Here is a 16,827-nt window from a genome sequence, read left to right on the forward strand (position 1 = left end):
CAGAGACAGGGTGTGACAGTGTGTCCTTACTGCACGAACCGCGTCCCCAACCCCCCCAGAGACAGGGTGTGACAGTGTGTCCTTACTGCACTAAACCCCCTCCCCAACTCCCCCAGAGACAGGGTGTGACAGTGTGTCCTTACTGCACTGACCCACCTCCCCAACCTACCCCCAGAGACAGGGTGTGACAGTGTGTCCTTACTGCACTAACCCCCCTCCCCAACTCCCCAGAGACAGGGTGTGACAGTGTGTCCTTACTGCACTAACCCCCCTCCCCAACTCCCCCACTGACAGGGTGTGACAGTGTGTCCTTACTGCACTAACCCCCTCCCCAACTCCCCCAGCAGAGACAGGGTGTGACAGTGTGTCCTTACTGCACAAAACCCCCTCCCCAACTCCCCAGAGACAGGGTGTGACAGTGTGTCCTTGCTGCACTAACCCCCCTCCCCAACTCCCGCAGAGACAGGGTGTGACAGTGTGTCCTTACTGCACTAAACCCCCCTCCCCAACTCCCCCACTGACAGGGTGTGACAGTGTGTCCTTACTGCACTAACCCCCTCCCCAACTCCCCCAGAGACAGGGTGTGACAAGTGTGTCCTTACTGCACAAAACCCCCTCCCCAACTCCCCCAGAGACAGGGTGTGACAGTGTGTCCTTGCTGCACTAACCCCCCTCCCCAACTCCCCCAGAGACAGGGTGTGACAGTGTGTCCTTACTGCACTAGCCCCCTCCCCAACTCCCCCAGAGACAGGGTGTGACAGTGTGTCCTTACTGCACTAACCCCCCTCCCCAACTCCCCCCACTGACAGGGTGTGACAGTGTGTCCTTAACTGCACTCACCCCCCCTCCCCAACTCCCCCAGAGACAGGGTGTGACAGTGTGTCCTTACTGCACTAAACCGCGTCCCAACTCCCCCAGAGACAGGGTGTGACAGTGTGTCCTTACTGCACTGACCCACCTCCCCAACTCCCCCAGAGACAGGGTGTGACAGTGTGTCCTTACTGCACTAACCCCCCTCCCCAACTCCCCCACTGACAGGGTGTGACAGTGTGTCCTTACTGCACTAACCCCTCCCCAACTCCCCCAGAGACAGGGTGTGACAGTGTGTCCTTACTGCACAAACCCCCCTCCCCAACTCCCCCAGAGACACGGTGTGACAGTGTGTCCTTACTGCACTAACCCCCCTCCCCAACTCCCCCAGAGACAGGGTGTGACAGTGTGTCCTTACTGCACTAACCCCCTCCCCAACTCCCCCCAGAGACAGGGTGTGACAGTGTGTCCTTACTGTACTAACCCCCTCCCCAACTTCCCCAGAGACAGGGGTGTGACAGTGTGTCCTTACTGCACTAACACCCCCTCCCCAACTCCCCAGAGACAGGGTGTGACAGTGTGTCCTTACTGCACTAACCCCACTCCCCAACTCCCCCAGGGACAGGGTGTGACAGTGTGTCCTTACTGCACTAACCCCCCTCCCCAACTCCCCAGAGACAGGGTGTGACAGTGTGTCACAATACTAAACAATAACCAGCCCCAGGACAGTGACAGGGTAACACAAAGAATTCGACCCAACACAATCGTCGCTAAGCAAAGGAAAAATATCTGTCATATTGGGCAGAAACAACAAAAACCCAAAGCAAACTCAATTGCTACTTGGCCCTAAACAGGACAATACAACATAGCTGATTACCTGACCATGGTAAAGGATAACAAACTGAGAAGAACCTTGACAAGGTACAGACTTAGCGAACATAGCCTAGCGATCGAAAAAGGCAGACACAGGCAGACCAGGCTGCCAAGAGAAGACAGGATATGCTCTCACTGCAGTCAGGGAGTAGTTGAGACAGAGATGCACTTCCTCACAGCCTGTGGAAAATATCAGGGCATCAGAGAGAATTTCTATCAAAAATTCTCACAAATATGCCCTGAATTCAGAAATCTGACTGACAACCAAACCAAAACTCCCATTCCTACTGGGGAGGAGAGAAGCTGTGTAACACTGGCGGCACACTATGTTACAGCTTGCCATGAACAGAGGGACAACCAGTAAACTAAGACAAGAATATATATAAACAAGGCGAAAATATATTTATAAACTCAGGGATATACCTGTTTATACACTGTATGAATGGAACCCGCGTTTATGTGTTCAACCATAAATGTATTTTGATGCTTTGGCAACATAAGATGTACCTTATCATGCCAATAAAGCGATTTGTATTGTATTGTATTGTGTCCTTACTGCACTAACCCCCTCCCCAACTCCCCAGAGACAGGGTGTGACAGTGTGTCCTAACTGCACTAACCCTCCTCCCCAACTCCCCCAGAGACAGGGTGTGACAGTGTGTCCTTACTGCACTAACCCCCCTCCCCCAACTCCCCCAGAGACAGGTTGTGACAGTGTGTCCTTACTGCACTAACCCCCCCTCCCCAACTCCCCCAGAGACAGGGTGTGACAGTGTGTCCTTACTGCACTAACCCCCCTCCCCAACTCCCCCTGAGACAGGGTGTGACAGTGTGTCCTTACTGCACTAACCCCCCTCCCCAACTCCCCCAGAGACAGGGTATGACAGTGTGTCCTTACTGCACTAACACCCCCCTCCCCAACTCCCCAGAGACAGGGTGTGACAGTGTGTCCTTACTGCACAAACCCCCCTCCCCAACTCCCCCAGAGACAGGGTGTGACAGTGTGTCCTTACTGCACTAACCCCCCTCCCCAACTCCCCCACTGACAGGGTGTGACAGTGTGTCCTTACTGCACTAACCCCCCTCCCCAACTCCCCCAGAGACAGGGTGTGACAGTGTGTCCTTACTGCACTAACCCCCTCCCCAACTCCCCCAGAGACAGGGTGTGACAGTGTGTCCTTTCTGCACTAACCCCGCCTCCCCCAACTCCCCCAGAGACAGAGTGCGACAGTGTGTCCTTACTGCACTAACCCCCCCTCCCCAACTCCCCCAGAGACAGGGTGTGACAGTGTGTCCTTCCTGCACTAACCCCCTCCCCAACTCCCCCAGAGACAGGGTGTGGCCCCCAACTCCCCCAGAGACAGGGTGTGGCAGTGTGTCCTTACTGCACTAACCCCACTCCCCAACTCCCCCAGAGACAGGGTGTGACAGTGTGTCCTTACTGCAATAAACCCCCCCTCCCCAACTCCCCAGAGACAGGGTGTGACAGTGTGTCCTTACTGCAATAACCCCCTCCCCAACTCCCCAGAGACAGGGTGTGACAGTGTGTCCTTACTGCACTAACCCCCCTCCCCAACTCCCCCAGAGACAGGGTGTGACAGTGTGTCCTTACTGCAATAACCCCCCTCCCCAACTCCCCCAGAGACAGGGTGTGACAGTGTGTCCTTACTGCACTACCCCCCTCCCCAACTCCCCCAGAGACAGGGTGTGACAGTGTGTCCTTACTGCACTAACCCCCTCCCCAACTCCCCCAGAGACAGGGTGTGACAGTGTGTCCTTACTGCACTAACCCCCTCCCCAACTCCCCAGAGACAGGGTGTGACAGTGTGTCCTTACTGCACTAACCCCCCTCCCCAACTCCCCCAGAGACAGGGTGTGACAGTGTGTCCTTACTGCACTAACCCCCTCCCCAACTCCCCCACTGACAGGGTGTGACAGTGTGTCCTTATTGCACTAACCCCCTCCCCAACTCCCCCAGAGACCGGGTGTGACAGTGTGTCCTTACTGCACTAACCCCCTCCCCAACTCCCCCACTGACAGGGTGTGACAGTGTGTCCTTACTGCACTAACCCCCTCCCCAACTCCCCCAGAGACAGGGTGTGACAGTGTGTCCTTACTGCACTAACCCCCTCCCCAACTCCCCCAGAGACAGGGTGTGACAGTGTGTCCTTACTGCACTGACCCCCCTCCCCAACTCCCCAGAGACAGGGTGTGACAGTGTGTCCTTACTGCACTAACCCCCCTCCCCAACTCCCCCACTGAGAGGGTGTGACAGTGTGTCCTTACTGCACTAACCCCCCTCCCCAACTCCCCCAGAGACAGGGTGTGACAGTGTGTCCTTACTGCACTAACCCCCTCCCCAACTCCCCCAGAGACAGGGTGTGACAGTGTGTCCTTACTGCACTAACCCCCCTCCCCAACTCCCCAGAGACAGGGTGTGACAGTGTGTCCTTACTGCACTAACCCCCCTCCCCAACTCCCCAGAGACAGGGTGTGACAGTGTGTCCTAACTGCACTAACCCTCCTCCCAACTCCCCCAGAGACAGGGTGTGACAGTGTGTCCTTACTGCACTAACCCCCCTCCCCAACTCCCCAGAGACAGGTTGTGACAGTGTGTCCTTACTGCACTAACCCCCCTCCCCAACTCCCCCTGAGACAGGGTGTGACAGTGTGTCCTTACTGCACTAACCCCCCTCCCCAACTCCCCCAGAGACAGGGTGTGACAGTGAGTCCTTACTGCACTAACCCCCCTCCCCAACTCCCCCAGAGACAGGGTGTGACAGTGTGTCCTTACTGTACTAACCCCCTCCCCAACTTCCCCAGAGACAGGGTGTGACAGTGTGTCCTTACTGCACTAACACCCCTCCCCAACTCCCCCAGAGACAGGGTGTGACAGTGTGTCCTTACTGCACTAACCCCACTCCCCAACTCCCCAGAGACAGGGTGTGACAGTGTGTCCTTACTGCACTAACCCCCCTCCCCAACTCCCCCAGAGACAGGGTGTGACAGTGTGTCACAATACTAACAATAACCAGCCCCAGGACAGTGACAGGGTAACACAAAGAATTCGACCCAACACAATCGTCGCTAAGCAAAAGGAAAAATATCTGTCATATTGGGCAGAAACAACAAAAACCCAAAGCAAACTCAATTGCTACTTGGCCCTAAACAGACAATACAACATAGCTGATTACCTGACCATGGTAAAGGATAACAAACTGAGAAGAACCTTGACAAGGTACAGACTTAGCGAACATAGCCTAGCGATCGAAAAAGGCAGACACAGGCAGACCAGGCTGCCAAGAGAAGACAGGATATGCTCTCACTGCAGTCAGGGAGTAGTTGAGACAGAGATGCACTTCCTCACAGCCTGTGGAAAATATCAGGGCATCAGAGAGAATTTCTATCAAAAATTCTCACAAATATGCCCTGAATTCAGAAATCTGACTGACAACCAAAAACTCCCATTTCTACTGGGGGAGGAGAGAAGCTGTGTAACACTGGCAGCACACTATGTTACAGCTTGCCATGAACAGAGGGACAACCAGTAAACTAAGACAAGAATATATATAAACAAGGCGAAAATATATTTATAAACTCAGGGATATACCTGTTTATACACTGTATGAATGGAACCGCGTTTATGTGTTCAACCATAAATGTATTTTGATGCTTTGGCAACATAAGATGTACCTTATCATGCCAATAAAGCGATTTGTATTGTATTGTATTGTGTCCTTACTGCACTAACCCCCCTCCCCAACTCCCCCAGAGACAGGGTGTGACAGTGTGTCCTAACTGCACTAACCCTCCTCCCCAACTCCCCCAGAGACAGGGTGTGACAGTGTGTCCTTACTGCACTAACCCCCCTCCCCAACTCCCCCAGAGACAGGTTGTGACAGTGTGTCCTTACTGCACTAACCCCCCTCCCCAACTCCCCCAGAGACAGGGTGTGACAGTGTGTCCTTACTGCACTAACCCCCCTCCCCAACTCCCCCTGAGACAGGGTGTGACAGTGTGTCCTTACTGCACTAACCCCCCTCCCCAACTCCCCCAGAGACAGGGTATGACAGTGTGTCCTTACTGCACTAACCCCCCTCCCCAACTCCCCCAGAGACAGGGTGTGACAGTGTGTCCTTACTGCACAAACCCCCCTCCCCAACTCCCCCAGAGACAGGGTGTGACAGTGTGTCCTTACTGCACTAACCCCCCTCCCCAACTCCCCCACTGACAGGGTGTGACAGTGTGTCCTTACTGCACTAACCCCCCTCCCCAACTCCCCCAGAGACAGGGTGTGACAGTGTGTCCTTACTGCACTAACCCCCTCCCCAACTCCCCCAGAGACAGGGTGTGACAGTGTGTCCTTTCTGCACTAACCCCGCTCCCCAACTCCCCCAGAGACAGAGTGCGACAGTGTGTCCTTACTGCACTAACCCCCCTCCCCAACTCCCCAGAGACAGGGTGTGACAGTGTGTCCTTACTGCACTAACCCCCTCCCCAACTCCCCAGAGACAGGGTGTGACAGTGTGTCCTTACTGCACTAACCCCACTCCCCAACTCCCCCAGAGACAGGGTGTGACAGTGTGTCCTTACTGCAATAACCCCCCTCCCCAACTCCCCCAGAGACAGGGTGTGACAGTGTGTCCTTACTGCAATAACCCCGCTCCCCAACTCCCCCAGAGACAGAGTGCGACAGTGTGTCCTTACTGCACTAACCCCCCTCCCCAACTCCCGCAGAGACAGGGTGTGACAGTGTGTCCTTACTGCACTAACCCCCTCCCCAACTCCCCCAGAGACAGGGTGTGACAGTGTGTCCTTACTGCACTAACCCCACTCCCCAACTCCCCCAGAGACAGGGTGTGACAGTGTGTCCTTACTGCAATAACCCCCCTCCCCAACTCCCCCAGAGACAGGGTGTGACAGTGTGTCCTTACTGCAATAACCCCCCTCCCCAACTCCCCCAGAGTCAGGGTGTGACAGTGTGTCCTTACTGCACTAACCCCCCTCCCCAACTCCCCCAGAGACAGGGTGTGACAGTGTGTCCTTACTGCAATAACCCCCCTCCCCAACTCCCCCAGAGTCAGGGTGTGACAGTGTGTCCTTACTGCACTTACCCCCCTCCCCAACTCCCCCAGAGTCAGGGTGTGACAGTGTGTCCTTACTGCACTAACCCCCCTCCCCAACCCCCCAGAGACAGGGTGTGACAGTGTGTCCTTACTGCACTAACCCCCCTCCCCAACTCCCCCAGAGACAGGGTGTGACAGTGTGTCCTTACTGCACTAACCCCCCTCCCCAACTCCCCCAGAGACAGGGTGTGACAGTGTGTCCTAACTGCACTAACCCCCTCCCCAACTCCCCCAGAGACAGAGTGCGACAGTGTGTCCTTACTGCACTAACCCCCCTCCCCAACTCCCCAGAGACAGGGTGTGACAGTGTGTCCTTACTGCACTAACCCCCTCCCCAACTCCCCCAGAGACAGGGTGTGACAGTGTGTCCTTACTGCACTAACCCCACTCCCCAACTCCCCCAGAGACAGGGTGTGACAGTGTGTCCTTACTGCAATAACCCCCCTCCCCAACTCCCCCAGAGACAGGGTGTGACAGTGTGTCCTTACTGCAATAACCCCGCTCCCCAACTCCCCCAGAGACAGAGTGCGACAGTGTGTCCTTACTGCACTAACCCCCCTCCCCAACTCCCGCAGAGACAGGGTGTGACAGTGTGTCCTTACTGCACTAACCCCCTCCCCAACTCCCCCAGAGACAGGGTGTGACAGTGTGTCCTTACTGCACTAACCCCACTCCCCAACTCCCCCAGAGACAGGGTGTGACAGTGTGTCCTTACTGCAATAACCCCCCTCCCCAACTCCCCCAGAGACAGGGTGTGACAGTGTGTCCTTACTGCAATAACCCCCCTCCCCAACTCCCCCAGAGTCAGGGTGTGACAGTGTGTCCTTACTGCACTAACCCCCTCCCCAACTCCCCCAGAGACAGGGTGTGACAGTGTGTCCTTACTGCAATAACCCCCCTCCCCAACTCCCCCAGAGTCAGGGTGTGACAGTGTGTCCTTACTGCACTTACCCCCTCCCCAACTCCCCCAGAGTCAGGGTGTGACAGTGTGTCCTTACTGCACTAACCCCCCTCCCCAACCCCCCAGAGACAGGGTGTGACAGTGTGTCCTTACTGCACTAACCCCCCTCCCCAACTCCCCCAGAGACAGGGTGTGACAGTGTGTCCTTACTGCACTAACCCCCTCCCCAACTCCCCCAGAGACAGGGTGTGACAGTGTGTCCTAACTGCACTAACCCCCCTCCCCAACTCCCCCAGAGACAGAGTGCGACAGTGTGTCCTTACTGCACTAACCCCCCTCCCCAACTCCCCCAGAGACAGGGTGTGACAGTGTGTCCTTACTGCACTAACCCCCTCCCCAACTCCCCCAGAGACAGGGTGTGACAGTGTGTCCTTACTGCACTAACCCCACTCCCCAACTCCCCCAGAGACAGGGTGTGACAGTGTGTCCTTACTGCACTAACCCCCCTCCCCAACTCCCCCAGAGACAGGGTGTGACAGTGTGTCCTTACTGCACTAACCCCCCTCCCCAACTACCCCAGAGACAGGGTGTGACAGTGTGTCCTTACTGCACTAACCCCCCTCCCCAACTCCCCCAGAGACAGGGTGTGACAGTGTGTCCTTACTGCACTAACCCCCCTCCCCAAGTCCCCCAGAGACAGGGTGTGACAGTGTGTCCTTACTGCACTAACCCCCCTCCCCAACTCCCCCAGAGACAGGGTGTGACAGTGTGTCCTTACTGCACTAACCCCACTCCCCAACTCCCCCAGAGACAGGGTGTGACAGTGTGTCCTTACTGCACTAACCCCCCTCCCCAACTCCCCCAGAGACAGGGTGTGACAGTGTGTCCTTACTGCACTAACCCCACTCCCCCAGAGACAGGGTGTGACAGTGTGTCCTTGCTGCACTAACCCCCCTCCCCAACTCCCCCAGAGACAGGGTGTGACAGTGTGTCCTTACTGCACTAACCCCACTCCCCAACTCCCCCAGAGACAGGGTGTGACAGTGTGTCCTTACTGCACTAACCCCCCTCCCCAACTCCCCCAGAGACAGGGTGTGACAGTGTGTCCTTACTGCACTAACCGCGTCCCCAACTCCCCCAGAGACAGGGTGTGACAGTGTGTCCTTACTGCACTAACCCCCCTCCCCAACTCCCCCAGAGACAGGGTGTGACAGTGTGTCCTTACTGCACTGACCCACCTCCCCAACTCCCCCAGAGACAGGGTATGACAGTGTGTCCTTACTGCACTAACCCCCCTCCCCAACTCCCCCAGAGACAGGGTGTGACAGTGTGTCCTTACTGCACTAACCCCCCTCCCCAACTCCCCCAGAGACAGGGTGTGACAGTGTGTGCTTACTGCACTAACCCCCCTCCCCAACTCCCCCAGAGACAGGGTGTGACAGTGTGTCCTTACTGCACTAACCGCGTCCCCAACTCCCCCAGAGACAGGGTGTGACAGTGTGTCCTTACTGCACTAACCCCCCTCCCCAACTCCCCCAGAGACAGGGTGTGACAGTGTGTCCTTACTGCACTAACCCCCCTCCCCAACTCCCCCAGAGACAGGGTGTGACAGTGTGTCCTTGCTGCACTAACCCCCCTCCCCAACTCCCCCAGAGACAGGGTGTGACAGTGTGTCCTTACTGCACTAACCCCCCTCCCCAACTCCCCCAGAGACAGGGTGTGACAGTGTGTCCTTCACTAACCCCCTCCCCAACTCCCCCAGAGAGAGGGTGTGACAGTGTGTCCTTACTGCACTAACCGCATCCCCAACTCCCCCACTGACAGGGTGTGACAGTGTGTCCTTCACTAACCCCTTTCCACAACTACCCAGAGAGAGGGTGTGACAGAGTGTCCTTACTGCACTGAAAGGAAGGTAATTCTTAATGCTAAATACAGTAGTAGCACGGAAGAATCCCTTGCTGGAAAGAAACACATCTGATCTTTGCTGGCTCGAGGGAAACCACAATCTCAAATACCGACCGAAACCCGACCCTTGCAACGTTAAGATTGAGAGGTAAGAATGGGAGCAGGTCTTTCATGTGGTGCGGGAATGTCGGTGTAGAGAAAGAGGGAAGAGCGGAGAAGCTGCGTGGTACAGAGAGCCGGAAGTGGGGCACTAGAAGAAATTAAAAAAGATACTGAAAGTCAGCGGTTAAGAGGCGCTTTTTAATTGCGCAATATCAAACTGGTAATCATCTTCATTTGCTTAGCAAACAATAAGTGTAAAGTCCCTGATAGAATGCGTTTGAATAAATTCATTGCTTCCCTTGGTAATGCATACTCGTCAGATAGGAATATTTAGTTTAATAGCTGTAATAACTTTTTTTTAAATAGCACAAAGCATACATTAAGAATGCAAGTATTAAATTATTCTCCCGATACTTAACTCGGCTCAAAAAGAACAAATTAAAAAGGCAGAAACAGACGGGAGGAGAATGGGCTCGTCGACCGAAGGTTTTAAATTCACCGTCGTCACTAATCGCTCCCGACACGTGTACAAAAACCTGTGTGTAAAAATGTGACATGGTCACAGTTACGCCTGATATATGTCGGAGATGATGGTACAGGGAGTAGGGCGAGGGAGAGGGGAGCGGAGCGGTGGGAGACAGCATTGACCCAATGGATAATGACGCACAATATACATAAACGTTTGATACGAATTGACCTGTTTGTTTTGATTGGGGGTTGAGAGATTAGTGCCAGGATCAAAGATTTGAAATGGTGTCCAAATCAGCAGGTCAAATCAATAAAGTGTACGAGTCATCAGTAACTAAGTGACCAGAAGTAAAAATACCAGCAGTTGGACAGGATGGATCAGTGTTAACACTGACCTGGTTGCACTTGTACACAGACCCTTTGTCATTAATGGCAGATGCACAGTACTCCCGCCACCAACAACACTCTCCACTGGGCACGAGCTGCCACAGCTCCAACTGGTTCTAAGAGCAAGTGTTGGTGGCGCAGAAAATGGGGTGTCCCCTTCTATTCCCCCTCCAACAGGGCGTGGGTGGCATCGCACAGTGGAAATGACAAGCCAAGAACAGCCCTCTTAAGGGCATGGCTCTCCTGGGAGCCCCACCAAAGGAGAGCTGACCTACACCAGGGTTAATTCCAAAACAATAGGGAAGCTGAGGACAGCATGGAGGTGGCACAGTGCACTGGGGCAGCACAGAGTGCTAGGGCGCAGCTTCAATCCCCCACGCCTCCCACCCTCCCAATTTCTGCATCGAACCTGTGAAGAGGGACTGAAGATGGAGGAGAGGGGGGACAGACACTCTCATCCCTTGGCCTGCACTCACATGCCCGTCTCTGTGGCCAATTCAAGTGGCAATAGATAGACTTTAAAACCTTCCTCTTTGCAGCAGGTTGTGCCTCAGACGGGATGGAGGAGGAAATAAATGAAGGGATCGCTTCTATTTTAGATTTAAGCTACCAAGAAATTAGTTCTGGTCCACAATTTTGGTTTTACAACAACAGGATAGTGGAGCTAGGATAAGAAATAGGGCAAAGTATCCAACAGGGACTGAGTAGATATTAACAGTGCAAGCTTTGACACTGAGCCACAGGATAAGATCATCCTAAGTCCCAACCTTGGTCTGTGCCGAATTAGCTTCCGGTGGGTGGGTGGGTGGGTGGCGCGGTGGCAGTGTTGCAGCTGCCCTCAGCATCCTGCGATCAGGGCGAGGGAGATTAGCCAGAATTCCTGCTTTCGGTGGCTACCCAGCAACTCCTGCTGCAAAGTGGGAATGTGGGGCACTGGTGTGAGGACATGATCAGGATCAGCTGCAACGTCTGCCCCACCCCCCGTGGTCGAATAGCCTGCTAACACAGTCACAATCTGAGGAATGGCCTCGTGGACAAGAACTGTTGGCCGGCGGAACGGTACCCCAAACAGGAGACAATGTCCTGGGGAAGAACGTGGAAAAATAACTGGGAAACGAAACAAAGAAGTCTCTTTAAAAAGGAATTATCATGGCACCATCTCTGACCGACTTAAGTTTTCTTTAACAGCATCTTATTTTTGTTTTTATTGTTGAGCATCGCTCCCCTCAGCCCTTGTCCCCCTCCCTCATCCCTCCCCCCAACCCTTTGAAAAGGCGTTGAAACATGTGCCTCCATCTTGAATTAAAGCACCCTCGCAGTGTCCTCCCCTCTGTACACAAAGGGCTCACTGGTTAGTTACGAATGCCTCGCCCAGACAGCAGGCACACTGGCTTCATTCAGCCTTTTGAAGAATGCAGTTGACACAATTGCACTTTGATATCGCCGGGGTTCGGTCGCTGGGCCATGACTTGTGGCAGCAAATGGAGGTGCGGGCACGCGTCCCTGAGCACGGTCTCCGGTCCGGTTAGGTCCAGTCCGGGCCACGAGGATCCTGTTTGGCTGAGACACCGGGCCCCGTTACAACTTAGCCCATTCTAATTTGAGAGTGTCGCTCTGCCACTAGCTGCCAAGTGCTCTCTCTGTCCGTGAAGTCTGTGTTGGCTGTTGCATTAAGACCCCTTTGGTTTTGGCATGTGCTGTCCTGAGGAGTTTCCTTTATTAACACAGGGATACAAAGAGAGTACAGGGATTTTGTTTGCAGCTGTCCAGAGGAGACGCTGCTGTCCGAAGGGTCCCAGTGCTGGTTCCCCCCATCCCACCACCAGACGGTGGGAGCTTTGAGTTTTTTGGCTTTTAAGTCTCTCGTGGAGCTGGAACGCACACGGAGGTTTCTAGGCGGAGAACTTTGCATTACCTGCCTCTCCGTCTGAAGCATGGCAGGGCAGTGGGGCAAGTCGGGGGGGGGGGGGGGTGGGTGGCGGATGATGGTGGCGGTGGTACTTGGCACGGCGCTTGGCGCACGCACAACATTCCGGGCTGTCCAGCGGCGGCATCGAGTTGTCCCTGAAGAGCTGGGCGCCGAGGGAACGGCGATGATAAATTGCATGCAGTCCGTTGACTGCTGAGACTCCAGGCCACCCCATTTGGGGCTCTAATGGGGGTTGGCGTGAACCCGGGCGGTGACGCTCTCCAGTGAGCGAGGGATGCTGTTCAGCCGCGTGCTGATCTGGACAAAGCGGATCTGCGGCGGTGGAGGCTTGGCTCGCACCGGCCGGCTTGTCGTCCCCTGGCTCAGTCTGGCAGGGCGGTAGGCGGGCGCGCGGGTTCCGTTGAACAGCCGGGGGTCCTCGCCATCGCCCGAGGCGTCCGGTCTCTTCTCCCCAGCCTCGCCTCCCTCCCCAGCGGCCAGGGGCTCCAGCTCATAGTGCTCATGCTCTGTCTCTTGCCGGTCCCCCTCACCAGCCGGCTGGTGCTTCTGGGCGCGGCAGGCCCTCTTGCCCTCCCACTGCCCACGGCTGGCAGTGGGCGGTGGCGGCGATGGATCGGGGCACTGCAGCCTTTTGGGCAGGGGGATCTGGCCGCAGGAGCCCTGGGGGCCCAGGCAGCGGCACATGCACTGGAAGAAGAAGGTGGCGAAGCCCCAGCTGATGCACATGATGAGCATCATGAAGGTCCCCAGCTGTGTGTAGGCCAAGACGGTGGAGGGCATCATCATGGCGCCGGCCACGAAGGTCGTCAGGGCGGCCATGGCGATGGCCGACCCCATCCGGCTCAGGGAGAAGACCACTTTGCCCTCGCGGTCCGTCTCTGGCGCCAGGCGGTAGGCCACGCCATAGTGGACGGCAAAGTCAACGGCCAGCCCCACAGCCACGGAGATGGTGACGGACTCCAGCACGTTCAGCTCCCAGCCCAGCAGCACCAACGAGCCCACCGTGACGAAGATGGTGCCAGCGATGGAGACGATGGCGTACAGGCTGATCACCACGTTGCGGGTGGTGAGCAGCATGACGCTGAAGGCCACGGCCACCGACAGCCCCATGGCCACCAGAGTGCCGTCCGACAGACTGTCCTGCAAGTCGAAGAACTCCAGGCTGCTGACAAACCAGCCGTTGCTGAGGCCGGCCGGGGCGGCTTTCAGCTCCTCTGCGATCCAGGCGTCCACCTCCGTGTAGAAACGGCTCATCTTCTCGTAGGCCAGCGTGAAGAGGTAGGTGCTCTGGAACTCCAGGACCACGGCCCGGATGGTATCGTTGATATCAAACCGGGGCCCTGGCGTCTTGCTGTCCAGGTGATAGCCGGTGCTGCGCTCCAGCTCCATAATGGCCCGCTTGATGCACAGCTCAAAGACCTCTTGCTTGTATGGGAAGGTGGACTGGCTGCAGCAGGGGTACAGGGTGGGCTCCTCGCAGTCCTGGTTCTCCATCCACTGCCGGAAGGTCTCGACGAAGCAGCTGGTGAAGTCCTGCTCGTCGGTCTGGTGGAAGAAGGTCTGGTTCCTCAGCCGCTGGCAGAAGCGCAGGAGCCACAGCTGGGAGGCGGGGCTGGCCACGTCGAAGGTGGCATCCAGCCGCAGCCGGCCCTTGTTGTGGGGGTTGAGCGGGTCACCGCCATCCACGGGCGCAACGCCCCACACCAGCGTGATGGGCATATGCAGCTCCTCGCCGTGGTGCACCCGCTCGAAGATGAAGAGCCGCCGGAACTCCGCGTCGTAGCGCTCGAAGGGGTGAGACGAGCGGAACACCTGGAACTCCGAGAGCTCCAGCGATGGCAGCTTCATCTTGGGGTCGATGCAGACGATGTAGGCGCCGCCAACAGTCAGGGCCAGGAACCAGCACAGCCAGATGTAGCGGAACTTGATGACGATGCAGGGCAGCACCTTCTCGAAGAATATCCGGGAGGTCTCGGAGGCAGCCAGCAGGAGGCTCTGCAGCTTGCGGCACAGCCGCGCCGGCCAGCCGTTGCGGTAGGCCCGCTGCCCAGGCTTCTCGGCGCACTGGAAGAAGTGCAGCAGGTAGCGTTCGTGCAGCACCACCACCGCCGGCAGCCAGGTCACCATTAAAATGTAATTGACCAGGATGGCGGTGCCGGCGTAAACACCGAAGCACCGGATGGCAGTGATGTTGCTGACATAGTTGGCGTAGAAGGCAGCCGCGGTGGTGAAACTGGTGACAAACATGGAGAGGGCCGCGTGGTGTAGGGTGATGCTCACCGTCTCCGCCAGCTCGGCCTGGGGCTTGTCGAACTTGGTGTGGTTCCAGACATCGCACAGCACAAAGGCGTCGTCGGCCCCGATCCCCACTAGAATGATGAGCGCCGTGAGGTTCATGAAGGGGAAAAACTTGAAGCCGAAGACTATCCTGTAGAGGAAGTAGGAGACAATCAAGGAGCTGATGATGGCAAACATGGTCATCAAGGTGATGAACATGGATCTAGTGTAGACGCACATGATCAACAGAACAATCACAATCGCAATGGCAGGATACACAGTATCCATCAGTAGGTAGTCCTGGAACAAGTTGTGTTTGATCCCAAACTCAATCCCCGCAATGGTGGTGATACCATCCGAACAGTTCCAGTTCTCGAACTTGTCCAAGTAAATGTCCATCATGCTCTTCCCCTTCTCTGTGGGGATGAAGAGCATGCTGTATTTTAATGCTGGGATCACGTAGTCCAACGTCTGGGGGCTCAAGAAGTCCTTGTCCACCAAGTAGTGGAGGATTTGGTAGACGGCATTGTACTTGGTGCACTTGCGGGGCACAGATGTGCACTTGAGCTGGTCTTTGCGACGGGTGGTCATGTCCCAGCAGTCGGGCCCCAGGGTCCCGTTGTGGTAATACTTGACGCATGAGCGGAGCAGTTTCAGTGTATGCGCCACGTCTCGCTCGGTGATTTTCTGGCATGAGGACCGGTTGTTGAGGATGGCGATGTAGTTGCCCAGCGTCCAGCTGGGGCAGCAGGAGGTGGCCGAGGTCCTCTGGCAAAGGTCCCCAAATTGAAAGTGCGAACGGATCTGCAGCGATATGTCACAAATAAAAAAATTATTAGAACCAGTTTTAAACAATGCTGTTTTTAATTTGTTTTTTGGGGGATTTCAAAAGTAACAGCAGAATTAAAAAAATAAAAATAATTGGTTGTTTCATGAATTGATTAATTACCAAACTCTTTAGATTCATTTATAGCCCTGCAGTGTTCCTCAAAGAGGGGCGATGGGGAGAATTCTTTTTACGCAACGATTGTTATAATCTGGAATGCACTGCCTGAAAGGGTGGTGGGAGTAGAATCAGTGGTAACTTTCAAAAGGGAATTGGATAAATCCTCGAAAAGGAAAAATTTGCAGGGCTACGGGGGAAAGAGCAAGGAGTTGGGGGGGGGGGGGGGTGGATGGAGCCGATTGGATCGCTCTTTCAATCGGTGCTGCACCCTCTCTATTGCCTCAACATCCTTCCTAAAGTGTGGAGCCCGCATTATTTCAATTGTGGTCTTACTATGGTTTAGACTCCTGGTGACACCTCAGCTGTCATTTTCTACACCTCTTGCCATAAAACCCAGTGTTCCATGAGTGATTTCAGGGCCTTGTCCACTTGAGATGCTTCTCATGTCTTGTGAACCTGAACTCCCAAATCCCTCATCTCTTCCACATCACCCAACCTCCCTCCATTCAAAGTATCATTATTAGGAGGAGGAGGAATCTGGAGCGCAAAGGTAAAGAGGAATTATAAAAAGGCAAGCCTCTAAAAATTATTCCATTCCATGAAGACTGTGAAAACAGACGTTATAAATAGGTTCAAGAGGCATTTCTGAAGAGGGAAGGGAGTTGAGGCATATGATGAGAAAGTGCGTAGGTGAAGCTCAGATCAATCAAAAAAAGAGAGCTATGTTTGTTGGGCCAACCAGCCATCCTGCTCTCAAAAAACAGATGGCTCTTCCTTGTCCCATCCTTGATGTTAGGGATGGTGTGGGGAGTTCAAGGCAAAGTGGAGAAAGAAAATGCATGCTTGTGATAATATAACATCAGTCTGTACCTACCCTGGTATTGTCGAGATTGCACATTGATTTAATTGACTGTGTTCGCCACAAGTTCTCCCCATCCGCTGAGGCAAACACGACTCGAGAATATCGGTCACCTACAGGGTACAGCAAGAAGGTAATGAGCTGTGGAGCCCTTCAGCACGCTTTATTAAAAACACAAGATAAACCCCAGCAGTTCCCTAATGGCTTAGTGGGTAAAAGGGTAAGGTAGTGTTGTGGTTACAT

At 55.0% G+C, this 16,827-nt stretch overlaps 1 protein-coding gene across 3 annotated transcripts in view; it reads right to left on the bottom strand.

Annotated features, from left to right (window-relative positions):
* Window positions 1–10,038: 10,038 nt before the first annotated feature.
* disp1 (dispatched homolog 1 (Drosophila)) overlaps window positions 10,039–16,827 on the bottom strand; it is a 300,779-nt gene continuing 293,990 nt past the window's right edge. For all 3 annotated transcript variants that reach the window (XM_085998018.1, XM_085998019.1, XM_085998020.1), the window contains exons 7-8: window positions 16,600–16,697; window positions 10,039–15,583 (exon numbers count right to left, since the gene is read on the bottom strand). In XM_085998018.1, the coding sequence (XP_085854144.1) occupies window positions 12,725–15,583; window positions 16,600–16,697 (2,957 nt within the window). In that variant the 3' untranslated portion in view covers window positions 10,039–12,724. The remainder of the gene's footprint in view (window positions 15,584–16,599; window positions 16,698–16,827) is intronic.

This window comes from Somniosus microcephalus, chromosome 9, assembly GCF_052327205.1.
Source record: "Somniosus microcephalus isolate GS21.2 chromosome 9, FLI_Smic_1.0, whole genome shotgun sequence".
Taxonomy (NCBI): Eukaryota; Metazoa; Chordata; class Chondrichthyes; order Squaliformes; family Somniosidae; genus Somniosus; species Somniosus microcephalus.